Source organism: Tursiops truncatus, chromosome 3 (assembly GCF_011762595.2).
Source record: "Tursiops truncatus isolate mTurTru1 chromosome 3, mTurTru1.mat.Y, whole genome shotgun sequence".
NCBI lineage: Eukaryota > Metazoa > Chordata > Mammalia > Artiodactyla > Delphinidae > Tursiops > Tursiops truncatus.
The window spans coordinates 155,618,667-155,632,858 of record NC_047036.1 but is presented as its reverse complement, the minus strand read 5'-3'; the positions used below and the strand labels follow the sequence as shown (position 1 = coordinate 155,632,858).

The following is a 14,192-nucleotide window of genomic DNA, read 5'->3' as shown; positions in this document are numbered from 1 at the left end:
CATCTTTGTGTCTTCCATGCATATCCCACCATTCATTTAGCACTGTCTCCCTAAAGTATTTAATAATATCCTCCTCAGAAGCCTTAAACATATTTTATTAGACATGGAATTAGAAGCATGATACTTTTGATGCTATTATAATTGTCTTAAAATATCCTTTTCTGACTCTTTGTTGCTAGTACATCAACATAGAAGCGTTTTCTGTGTATTTCGTATGTGGCAGTCTTCCTTAACTTCCTTACTAACTCTAAAAATTCTTCCTTTTCTACCTTCTGCGTTAATAATCTTATCATCGGTGAAGTCCACTTTTACTTTATCTAAATTTTATTGCTTTATATTCCTCCTTATAGGTTGTACAATGTTGGACACGAGTTCTGATAGTGGAGCCACTTGAAATGCCCCAGTTAAAAAGAAAAGCTTTCAAGGTTTCCCTATAAGTGTGATGTTTGCTGTGGTTTTCTTTAGCACCCTGTATCAAATTAAGAAACTATCCTTTTATTACTAGTTTATTAAGAAGTTTATTAACATGAATATATGCTACTACATTTCATAAAACTCTTATTCTGAATATGATGTAAAAAATTTATCAAGCACTTTTATTCTGCATTCTTCTAGGTAAAAACATGCTTTTTCTCTTTTAGTTTCTTAACATTATAGATTGTATTGATGTTTCTTATGTTCTGATGTTGAACCACCCTTGCATTCCTGGATTAAGATCTGAGTGTATTGTGCTTTTCATGCATTGCTCCACTCACTTTGCCAATACTTTGTATAGGATTTTGATATTGACATCCATAAAAGATTGGCCTGTAATTTCAATTCTTTATACTTTCTTTGTCAGATTTTGGTATCGATGCTATATGCTAGCTACATAAAATGAGTTAAAGAGCATATATATATACACACACACATATCCATATATATCCATATATATGTATATCTCCATATATACATATATATATGTATATCCCCTTCAAAGCTTTTGCACAGCAAAGGAAACCATAAACAAGACCAAAAGACAACCCTCAGAATGGGAGAAAATATTTGCAAATGAAGCAACCGACAAAGGATTAATCTCCAAAATTTACAAGCAGCTCATGCAGCTCAATAACAAAAAAACAAAAACCCAATCCAAAAATGGGCAGAAAACCTAAATAGACATTTCTCCAAAGAAGATATACAGACTGCCAACAAACACATGAAAGAATGCTCAACATCATTAATCATTAGAGAAATGCAAATCAAAACTACAATGAGACATCATCTCACACCAGTCAGAATGGCCATCATCAAAAAATCTAGAAACAATAAATGCTGGAGAGGGTGTGGAGAAAAGGGAACACTCTTGCACTGCTGGTGGGAATGTGAATTGGTACAGCCACTATGGAGAACAGTATGGAGGTTCCTTAAAAAACTACAAATAGAACTACCATATGACCCAGCAATTCCACTACTGGGTATATACCCTGAGAAAACCATAATTCAAAAAGAGTCATGTACCAAAATATTCATTGCAGCTCTATTTACAATAGCCAGGACATGGAAACAACCTAAGTGTCCATCATCAGATGAATGGATAAGGAAGATGTGGCACATATATACAATGGAATATTACTCAGCCATAAAAAGAAACGAAATTGAGCTATTTGTAATGAGGTGGATGGACCTAGAGTCTGTCATACAGAGTGAAGTAAATCAGAAAGAGAAAGACAAATACCATATGCTAACACATATATATGGAATTTAAGAAAAAAAAATGTCACGAAGAACCTAGGGGTAAGACAGGAATAAAGACACAGACCTACTAGAGAATGGACTTGAGGACACCAGAAGCAGGAAGGGTAAGCTGGGACGAAGTGAGAGAGTGGCATGGACATATATACACTACCAAATGTGAAATAGATAGCTAGTGGGAAGCAGCCGCATAGCACAGGGAGATCAGCTCGGTGCTTTGTGACCACCTAGAGGGGTGGGATAGGGAGGATGGGAGGGAGGGAGATGCAAGAGGGAAAGATATGGGAACATATGTGTATGTATAACTGATTCACTTTGTTATAAAGCAGAAACTAACACACCATTGTAAAGCAATTATACTCCAATAAAGATGTAAAAAAATACAAAAATATATGTATATCCCTTTTCCATTCTCTTAAAGAATTTCGATGAATATGGAATAATTTCTTTCCAGAATATTCTATATAAATTGCCAGTAGAGCCACTGAGCTTAATCTTGTTCTATGAGAAGATTCTTTTATTATGCTTCCATTTAGTTAAAAGGTTATTAGACTGTTCAAGTTGTTAATTTCTTCTTGTGTAAGTTTTGGTATAATTTTCTAAGAATTGGCCACTATTTCAAAACTTTTCAAATTTACTTGTGTGAAATAATATCATGTTTTATTATAATAATGTCAAATGATTCATAGTGGGTTTCTTGGTATCTATATACACCTATGAATCATTATATACTAATACGATACCAAACTGTTATGTGGTGGCACTTAGGAGTCAATGCAGGACCACAGCCCATCTCTATTTGAGGTTAACCTCTCTTAACAAAAGGAAACTAAAGTTAGTTCGCAGACATCTCTGTGAACCAGCCCAGAAGGTACAGACACACACAAGAGTCATTAGGAAATGATATGAAATAAATACCACTTACCAGTCAGTGGCTGCTACTACCATACCTCATCTTTAACAAAGCATGCTAGTGTAAGAAAAGCTCCTTACTACTCTCCATTTCTAAATTTACACATCAAACTCCAAAGGAAATACTGACACAGAATATACTAATTGAAAGACAAAAGGAAACCAAAATTTGCTTTCAGATGAATGTGCCATGTCTCAGAGGTGCATATCAAAGACATATATCTACCAACCCTCTTCTCTTGGTTTACTTTGCACAGACATTGCAACAGAACAGGAACCTATATTTTGCAACATTTGGGTACATACATAACTTCTACAACCATGTGCAAGGAAGGAAGAGTGTCCCAAGACAACTAAAACTTTGCTGATCCAAAATTCAGACTTGAGGTAATGCCAAGTATGATTATGTGCCTGAAACTTCCCCTTATCAGGTTCAAAGAAATACAAACGTCTCTGATTAGGGCGAATCCTCATACGGTGCTGGGTGAGGGAATCTGGATGCTGCTAGAACATCCAAAAGTACATTCACATATCCTGAGGTGAGAGACATCTGGTCTACTCGAGACCCCAAGGGCAAGATGGAGCCAGGGTCCTGGACACCAAAGATCACCTGGAACATTACAACATGGAAACACCACTCATGGTGCACAAGAGGGGACACTTTTCCTTCCATACACCCCCTTCCCATCCAGTGTCCCTGGGATCAGGCACAAGCATGAAAGTGGGAGGTGGGGAGATGGGAGATGTAAAGAGATTAAATGTGATGGAAAGACCACTGGGTCTGTCACGGCTATAAGCCAGTCACATCATCTCCATAAAGGGCTAATTTAGCATCCCTCCCAAATAACTGACCTGTGACATCCAGGTGGAAGGAGACCCTCTGGCCCCTAGCTTCACAGCTGTACACTCCAGCATCCACCTTCCCTGCCTGCTGCACCACCAGCTGCCGGGTGCAGCCCTTGGCTTCCACACGCACTTTCGAGCTCGAACTCAGCTTCTTTCCATCCTTGTACCACGTCACCTCCGTCTGGGCCTGGGCCACCTCGCAGCTCAGCGTGGCACTGGCCCCCGCTACGGCCTGCACTTCACTGCGTGCTGGCTGCTCTTTGGCAAACACCACCTTGGGCTCTGGGGGAAGGGAGGGATGCATAGGGTCAAAGATACCATCTAAGTCAAGATGCAGCACTGTGGAAAGAACGACTAAACAGGAAGGCAGGAAGACAGGAAACTTCTCCAGGCTTTGCACCAGCTGTGTGACCTAGAGAAGCTCCACCACCTTCTCAGCAACAAGTGACACACTTTATTTCTACGTTCTCCTGATCTATGTAGGCTGTTCCGGTGAGAAGCTGGGAAAGACTTCTCCCCTGCACAAATCCTCTAGGAGAGGAGCCGTAGAGTCATGCATTCCTCAGCCTTCCTAGATGAGGCCAGAGTCTTTCCCTTACAGTTGTGCAGGTCATGTTCTCATCTGCAGTGAATGAGAGTTCCTGAGACTCCACCCTCTTGCCTATTCTCAGTATTGTCGACTGTTGGCAACCTGGTGGGAGTGAAGTTACACCATCTGGCTGTCTATTGCATGGTCCTGATGATTCACAAAGTGAAGAATCTTTATGAATTTTTTGGTCATTCTGTGGTTTACTCTTCTGTGGTGTCACTGTTCAAGTTTTCCACAAGTTTCAAAATTAGCATTGTCTGTTTTTTCCATATTCATTTAGGAGCTCTTTATATAAATAAATGCTATAGAGTGTTGATGCTTATGTGTGTTTACCTGTCCTCCCCATTTTCATGCTCTACCTTTTCATTCCTTTATGATGTTTCTGGTGAAATTAAGTTATTTAATTAAGTCTGTTACAGGCAGATATATCAATTTGATATCAATTTGTCCTTTGTGGTTTCTGCATTTATGTTCTGTTTAAAAATCCTTCATTATCCTGAGGTCATTAAATAACCTCTATTATCTGATAAAAGCTTGTTCTACCTTTCATACAGAGGTCTCTAACCTGCCTGGAGTTGGTTCTTTGTGTTCTAGGAGGTAGATTCCAGTGTTATTTTATTTTTCCATATAGTTAATGGTCTTAGTACCATTTATGAAAAGACCCTCCTTTCTCTCCACCTCAGCGTGAACTCACCATTCCAGTCCCTTGGGCTATTTATCTATCTCTGCACTGAGACCCACTTGTCCAAACTGCTGTAACTTAAAATAAAAGTCTTGATTTAGGTTAGAGCAAATGTCCTCATTCTGTTCTTTGACTGGCTTTTGCAATCAACTTGTCAATATTCTCACACCCAAAAGACCTATTATTTGGGGTTTAATGGGAATTGAACACTTCTAGGTCTTCCATAGATTCGTATCCATTTATTTGTATCTTTTTGCCTGCCTCTCTACAATGTCTAATCATTTCTCCCACAAAGTGTCTCAAGATCCTTTCTTAGACTTGGAACCAGTAAAATGACCCATCTAATGTTATTGTAACTCTGAAAATTTCATTTTCCAGTTTCTTGTTTCTGGTATATAGCTATAGAACTGTTTTCTGTATTTTTTTTTTGGTACATGGGCCTCTCACTGTTGTGGCCTCTCCCATTGCAGAGCACAGGCTCCGCACACGCAGGCTCAGTGGCCATGGCTCACGGGCCCAGCCGCTCCGCGGTATGTGCGATCTTCCCGGACCAGAGCATGAACCCATGTCCCCTGCATCGGCAGGTGGACTCTCAACCACTGCGCCACCAGGGAAGCCCTCTATATTATTTTTGTATGCGGTAATGTTTCGCAACTCTCTTACTAAGTGTAGTAATTAATGTTTCTAGATTTTCTAAACTGATAATCATATCATCTGTGAGTTCCAATTTCCCTCCTTACTGTGCTTTAAATGTAGCATTACAGTGGTGAAAATTGGTTTCCTTGTCTTGTTCCCTACTTCAAAGGCAATGCTTTCAAGTTTCACTTTATGTGCGATGTTAGCTAGTTTTCTCTACACTACCAATTATTAAATGAAAGAAGAACATTTTATTTATACTTTGGTAAGAATTTTATGGCAGGAATTGATGCTAAATTTTATCAAGTATTTCTCCTGGATATATGATGTTATATTTCATTGAGTATTTTTAATCTCCATTTATTGGGGAAATAGTATCATTTTTCTTTTATTTTCTTGACGTCAATCTTTCTATACATTTTCTACTGTTCCTTGTGTTAGATAAACCTTGCACTCCTGCAATAGGACTGTTCTCAGAGTGTATTTTCCTCTTGATAACCTGTTGAATTCAGTTTGCTACTATTTTGTTGAAGATATTAGCCTTGATATCATCAATAAATTAAACTGTGTTACTTCTTCATATTTACCTTCTCAGATTTTGGTATCAATGATATGTTCTACACATAAAATGAATTAGAGAGTGTATTCCATTTATCAATACTACAGAAGAATCTGTATGAACATGGAATAATTGCATTCCAGAATACTCAGCACAATTTAACAGTGGAGTGAGTGGGTTTAGATTTCTGCTGTGAGATTATTTATTATGGTTCCATTTATTTAAAAGACTATCAGCTGGCAGAAAAAGCTTTCGACAAAATTCAACACCCATTTATAATAAAAACCCTCCAGAAAGTAGGCATAGAGGGAACTTACCTCAACATAATAAAGGCCATATATGACAAACACACAGCCAACATCATTCTCAATGGTGAAAAACTGAAAGCATTTCCTCTAAGATCAGGGACAAGACAAGGTTGTCCACTCTCACCACTCTTATTCAACATAGTATTGGAAGTTTTAGCCACAGCAATCAGAGAAGAAAAAGAAATAAAAGGAATCCAAATCAGAAAAGAAGAAGTAAAGCTGTCACTGTTTGCAGATGACATGATACTTTACATAGAGAATCCTAAAGATGCCACCAGAAAACTACTAGATCTAATCAATGACTTTGGTAAAGTAGCAGGATACAAAATTAATGCACAGAAATCTCTTGCATTCCTATACACTAATGATGAAAAATCTGAAAGAGAAATTAAGGAAACACTCCCATTTACCATTGCAACAAAAAGAATAAAATACCTAGCAATAAACCTACCTAAGGAGACAAAAGACCTGTATGCAGAAAACTATAAGACACTGATGAAAGAAATTAAAGATGATACAAACAGATGGAGAGATAGACCATGTTCCTGGACTGGAAGAATCAACATTGAGAAAATGACTATACTACCTAAAGCAATCTACAGATTCAATGCAATCCCTATCAAACTACCAATGGCATTTTTTACAGAAGTAGAACAAAAAATTTCACAATTTGTATAGAAACATAAAAGACCCCAAATACCCAAAGCAATCTTGAGAAAGAAAAACAGAGTTGGAGGAATCAGGCTCCTGGACTTCAGACTATACTACAAAGCTACAGTAATCAAGACAGTATGGTACTGACATGAAAACAGAAATATAGATCAATGGAACAGGATAGAAAGCACAGAGATAAACCCGTGCACATATGGTCACCTTATCTTTGATAAAAGAGGCAAGAATATACAGTGGAGGAAAGACAGCCTCTTCAATAAGCGGTGCTGGGAAAGCTGGACAGGTACATGTAAAAGTATGAAATTAGAACACTCCCTAACACCATACACAAAAATGAACTCCAAATGGATTAAAGACCTAAATGTAAGGCCAGACACTATAAAACTCTTAGAGGAAAACAAAGGCAGAACACTCTATAACATAAATCACAACAAGATCCTTTTCGACCCACCTCCTAGAGAAATGGAAATAAAAACAAAAGTAAACAAATGGGACCTAACGAAACTTAGAAGCTTTTGCAGAGCAAAGGAAACCATAAACAAGACAAAAACACAACCCTCAGCATGGGAGAACATATTTGCAAATGAAGCAACTGACAAAGGATTAATCTCCAAAATTTACAAGCAGCTCATGCAGCTCAATATCAAAAAAACAAACAACCCAATCCAAACATGGGCAGAAGACCTAAATAGACATTTCTCCAAACAAGATATACAGATTGCCAACAAACAAACGAAAGGATGTTCAACATCACTAATCATTAGAGAAATGCAAATCACAACTACAATGAGGTATCACCTCACACCAGTCAGAATGACCATCATCAAAAAATCTACAAACAATGAATGCTGGAGAGGGTGTGGAGAAAAGAGAACCCTCTTGCACTGTTGGTGGGAATGTAAATTGATACAGCCACTATGGAGAACAGTATGGAGGTCCCTTAAAAACTAAAAATAGAACTACCATATGACCCAGCAATCCCACTACCTGGTATATACCCTGAGCAAACCATAATTCAAAAACAGTCATGCAGGGCTTCCCTGGTGGCGCAGTGGTTGGGAGTCCGCCTGCCGATGCAGGGGACACGGGCTCGTGCCCCAGTCCGGGAAGATCCCACATGCCGCAGAGCGGCTGGGCCTGTGAGCCATGGCCGCGGAGCCTGCGCGTCCGAAGCCTGTGCTCTGCAACGGAAGAGGCCACAACAGTGAGAGGCCCGTGTACCCATCCCCCCAAAAAAAGAGTCATGTACTACAATGTTCATTGCAGCTCTATTTACAATAGCCAGGACATGGAAACAACCTAAGTGTCCATCAACATGAATAGATAAAGAAGATGTGGCACATATATACAATGGAATATTACTCAGCCACAAAAAGAAATGAAATTGAGTTTTTTGTAGTGAGGTGGATGGACCTGGAGTCTGTCATACAGAGTGAAGTAGTCAGAAAGAGAAAAACAAATACCATATGCTAACACATATATATGGAATCTAAAAAAAAAAAAAAGGTTCTGAAGAACCTTGGGGCAGGACAGGAATAAAGACGCAGACATAGAGAATGGTCTTGAGGACATGGGGAGGGGGAAGGGTAAGCTGGGACGAAGTGAGAGAGTGGCATGGTCATATATACATTAAAATAGATAGCTAGTGGGAAGCAGCCACATAGCACAGGGAGATCAGCTCGGTGCTTTGTGACCACCTAGAGGGGTGGGATAGGGAGGATGGCAGGGAGACGCAAGAGGGAGGAGATATGGGGATATATGTATATGTATAGCTGATTCACTTTGTTATAAAGCAGAAACTAACACACCATTGTAAAGCAATTATACTCCAATAGAGATGTTTAAAAAAATGATTATCGGCTGTACAACTTGTCTATTTTCCATTGTGTGAGTTTTGCCATAGTTTCTAGGAATTGATCAATTTGTAATCCTCTGTTCTTTGTGAATTTTGTATTCACATTGCAGCAAAATATGGATCTATATTTTGCTCCGTCTGTGTTCAGAGAGCTTACTTATCAATGTGAAAATTGCTGTCCCAGGACACCTGAAACTTTATAATACAAAATTCAGCCATGAAATAATTCCAAGTATTATTGTGTGACCAACATTTTCCCTTATTCTGCTTCAATGAATTGAAACATCTCTTACTAACAGGAACCTCAAGTGTTCTTGGTAAGGATCTAGATGATCTGCCACAAAAACCCCAGTGGACAGATATCTCGTCTACCTCAGTCCTATGCAACAGGTAGACCCAGAGTGACAGACACCAAAGACCACCAATGGAGTCTGAACAAGCTAGGAAAATGTGACTAAGGATTATTACATGGAAAACAACCTATGATATAAAAGAACTGCCTCTCTCCCTCCAGGATACACCCAACAATCCATGTTTCCATGAACTTAGATTTAGAAATGTTTTCTGCATATTGACTTCTTTAAACACGAATCCTACTCAAGAATCATACACAGTCAAAAAATAATTTTGGGGGTTCTCTGAATTGATAATCACATCATCAGCATATTCCAACTTTAGATTCATGAAAACTTTTGCCAGTGATTTTATGATCCTTCATACTTGACTCAGTGGTTAGTCAGTGTACTGTCACTCACAGCAGGGTCTCCAGATACCCATTAACTGGGATGTTGCTGTTGCTACTATTGTATATGTATTTTATAATATAAAAAAAAGAACACTTTTATACAATTTGCTAAGAATATTATGGAAGGAACTGATGCTCCATTTTATCAAATCTTTGCCTCGATATAGGACATTTAAATTTAATCAAATATTTGATTCTGTGCTCATTGAGATGATCACATTTTTTGCATTCAATCTCTTAATGTCAAGCCTTATATCTATTAACGTTGCCAACATTCAACCCAAGGTGCAATCCTAGACTATGACTTTCATAACTGATCTCTACCCCCTGCATACATGACTGAATTCCTTTTACTAACACTTAATTTATGATTTGGGCTTTGATAACCACAATAGATACGTCTGGAATTTCACTCATTCTTCCTGCCTTTCTTGTGTGGTTCTGGTATCTATGTCATATTCTTTGCATAAAGAAAGTTATGGAGTGCATCTCCTTCTTCTGTCTCTAAGACCATCTCCGCAAGCATGGAATAATAGTTTTTCAGGATATTTTGGAGAGTGTACCAGAGAACTACGAGGTAGTTCTTGAGAATATTTTTCACTATTCTTCCAACTGATTGAAAAGTCATACAACTCTTTGAGATTTCTATATCTTCTTGTGTCAGTTTTCATACAGCTGGCCAGGATTTAGTCAAATTTCACAACTTTTTAAAGCTTTTATTTAAAAACACTCTCTAATATTCTCCAAATGCCACATTTTACAGAAATGCCTGGTCGGATCTGGGATATCTATACACACCCATAAATAATCGTATGGTCGCACGGTCTCAAACAGTTACGGGTTGGCACCTAGGAGTCAATGTGGATTGGCAGCCCACCCCAACACAGCATGAAGACTCTCTTCACACAAGATGAGTAACCTAATTTCTTAGACTGCCCATTCTTCCAGCCACGAGGCAGAGACACTCACTAACCTTTAGGAAAATGCAACGAAATAAAGACTACTTTGCCCGTCAGAGACAGCAGCTGGTACACTAACTCCTCATTAGCAAAGCAGACTGATGGGGCAGAAGCGAACTTTTCCTTTCTGTTCCTAAATTCATCAAAATAAGGCCACGGGGAATACTGACCCACATCATTCAAACAGTTTGAAGACAAAGACAAAATCTTATTGCATTTAAGAAGATCACCCTACATAGCACAGGTCACTCTATACCATTCCTCCTTTCTTCCTCCCTTTACAAGATCGTGACAAAACTTGGGCCTATCTTCTGCTACCTACAGGCAACCGGAGCTTCCCTATCCAGGAAAAGGAAGGAAGGGCATCCCAGAAACATGAATCTGATCATCAAAAGTTCACTCCTAAGATAATTCCAAGCTGGATTGTGGACCAGTATCTCCACTAATCCGGGATCAAGGAAGTTGAAACCCCATCTGACAAACTAAGACGCAGCATGAGCTGCCGGATGAGGACATGTTGTAGGTGTTATGATAGATATATGATGAGAGGAAAGCCACATATCCCCAGGCTGACCTAAGACGCCATGCCTCAGGGAGAGCCAGGAACAAGAGGAAGGCTCTAGGCACGTGCTAAGAAATGTGACTGGGCCTTCATGCATGGAAACAGGTGGACACAAAGGGCTCCTCTTACTTCCACACCCACCCTCTCCATCCATCCTTCCCCTGGCAAAAATGGCTATAAACGTGGGACGTGGAAGACTGGGAGGCTACAGGTGGGTGAACACCGTCTGTCAGGCCGCAAGACCATCCCCTAATCACCTCCAAACAGGCTAGCTTAGTATCCTCCTCCAGGACTGACCTGTGACATCCAGGTGGAAGGAGACCCTCTGGCCCCCGGCCTCGCAGCTGTACTCCCCGGCGTCTGCCTTGCCCGCCTGCTGCACCACCAGCCGCCGCCCTCGGCCCGTGGCCTCCACACGCACTTTCGAGCTCGAACTCAGCTTCTTTCCATCCTTGTACCACGTCACCTCCGTCTGGGCCTGGGCCACCTCGCAGCTCAGCGTGGCACTGGACCCTGCCACGGCCTGCACTTCACTGAGTGCTGGCTGCTCCTTGGCAAACACCTCCTTGGGCTCTGGGGACAGGGAGGGATACATGGGTCAAGGCCACCATCTCAGTCAGGAAGGCAGCCCTGGGCAAAAGAGACCTGAGTGGAGAGCCGTGGGCCAGGCAGGTGCGAGGGGTGCGGAGGTGGGGTGGGGGCCAAGCTGGAGATTTCTCCAGGATCTGCACCAGCCATGTGCCCCGCAGAAGTGCCCCTGCCTTTCTCAGCAACAAGTAAAACAAGAGATGCATTCTCCCCCGTGTCCGCGAGAGCTGGTCCGGGGAGTGGGGGGCTGGGGGGAGGGTGAGCTTTTTGAAGAGACTTCTCCCATGCTCATAGCATCTGCGGGTCACACGCAAGTGTTCCCAAAACTTCCCAGATGGGGCCACAGTCCTCTCCATACGCCTAAGCAGGGAACTTTGCACCTGCAGTCCATGGAAATCACTGAGGCTCGGTGCCCTGGCCTACACTTAGTACGGTCAACTTGTGGCAATCTCTGGGGAGTGCTGGCACCTCCCCGTGGGTTTCTTTTCCAATGTCTGAGGAATAAAGAAGCTGTGAACCTTTCCCCGTATGACTGGGGTCCGCATTACTCTTTTGTTCTTCGTGGTGACACTATTCAAATTTTTGCCCACTCACCAACAGTAGGCTCTGTCTTCTCTCCATCTCTAAGCACTCTTTATGCATTGAAATACAAGAGAAGGACAGATTGCTAGCTTTCAAGGTTATTCCCAACCGTGGGACTCCCATTTTCACTATGTGATCGAGTCCTCCGATGAATCAAAGTTATTCCCTTCAGTAGTGTCACCGATGTCCATTACAGCCCTTTGAGTTTGGAGCATTTGTGTTCCCTTTAGGAAATCTTCCCTTACCTTCCGTCTTTAAAGACCCACGGTATCACCGGACTGTCTTTTGGTTTGTACCTTTTCACACTGAGGTTTCTAACCTACCACGAGTGTACTTTTGTGTGTGCTGTGAATTGTCAGTACAGTTTAAGTTTTCCCTGTGGGTAAGTGGTCCAACCACTATTTATGAAGACAACATCCCTCCTCGACTTCTCGAACGCACAGCACAGCAACAGATAAAATTGTGACAGCGGGGAGGGGGCTGGGAGACAGACGGAGGGGGGATTTGTCCATGGTAGTGCAGGAAACCACTGCTGCAAAGAGCTACTTCTGACCTCACTACTACGTTCCTCTGATGCGGTAAATATCGTCGCACTGGGATCCCCTTATCTTGAAAACTATATAGCCTCACAATAATTCTTGACTACGGTTCCCAGGAAGCACTCTCACCGCGCTTCTGCAAGCAAATAGCATGTTGGCTGTACCTTGTCTTTGGAATCTGCCTGCTATTCTACCATCCGACCACCCAAAACACAAATTTGCTTCGATTTTCATTGTTAATCAACATCGCTGATTTTTCTCCTCAGATTACGTTGCATCGATGGAAACCTCTGACTCTCTCTCAAGAATGTGTACCAATTTCCCCACATAGTATCGTAGCACCTTTTATCAGACCTGGAATTACGAACATGATACAATTGTGCCATTTTAACTCTTTCACAAAAGTTTCACTTGCCCAGCGTTTCTCACCAGGACTTAGCTGTGGAAATGTCTTCTGTATGTTCATTCTCTTACACCCTAATCTTACTCAACAATCGTACACAGCCTAATGATTGATCCATCGCATTGTCTGAGTTGATAATCACACCATCAGCAAATTCTACCTTGAGTTTTTCTAAACCCTTTGCCAGTGATTTTATGCTCCTCCTGAATCCGCTCAGTGGCTACAGAGGCCCACGTGTGTTCTCCCTCACATCAAAGATTGGCAGGGACACGTTAAGTGGGATGCTGGTCTTGTTGTTGCTGTTGTTGCTGTTGGAGGAATTTTATTATAACGTTACAAAAGAACACTTTTGTACAATATGCTAAGAATTATATGGCAAGAACTGGTGCTCAGTTTTCTTACACTTTTTGCCTGGATTTCGGACGATCAAATTTCATCAACCATTTGATTCTCTATTCGTTCAGAGGACCACATCCTCTTGCATTCAATCTCTTAATGCCAAGCTTTATATATATTAATGATGCCAACATTCAGGCCAACGTGCAATCCTGGACTAGGACTCTCATCACTGATCTCCACCGCGTGGATGCATGGCCGAATTCCTTTTGCTAACATTTCATTTATGATTTTGGCTGTGATATTCGCAATACATACGTCTGGAATTTCATTCATCCTTCCTGCCTTTCTTCAGCAATTCTGGTATGCGTCGATGTTATGTTCTGAATTTAAACAGACTTATGGAGTGCATCTCCTTTTTCTATCTCTAAGACCATCTCCACAAGCATGGAATAACAGTTTTCCAGGATAGTTTGTAGACTGTACCAGAGAAGTACCAGGTAGTTCTTGGGAAGATTTTTCATTATTCGTCCTACTGACTGACAAGTCATAAAACTCTTTGAGTTTTCTACATCTTCTTGTGTCAGTTTTCATACAGTTGTCCAGGATTTAGGCAAACTTGACAACTTTTCTAAGCTTTTATCTTAGAACACTCTCTAATATTCTCCGAATGCCACATTTTACA

The 14,192-nt window shown here is 40.9% G+C and overlaps 1 protein-coding gene across 1 annotated transcript in view; it reads right to left on the bottom strand.

Moving 5' to 3' along the window:
• Positions 1-14,192, bottom strand: part of OBSCN (obscurin, cytoskeletal calmodulin and titin-interacting RhoGEF) — a 176,668-nt gene that overhangs the window by 102,137 nt on the left and 60,339 nt on the right. The window contains 2 exon segments of the mRNA XM_073801960.1: positions 3,499-3,774; positions 11,357-11,632. Of these exon segments, the coding sequence (XP_073658061.1) occupies positions 3,499-3,774; positions 11,357-11,632 (552 nt within the window).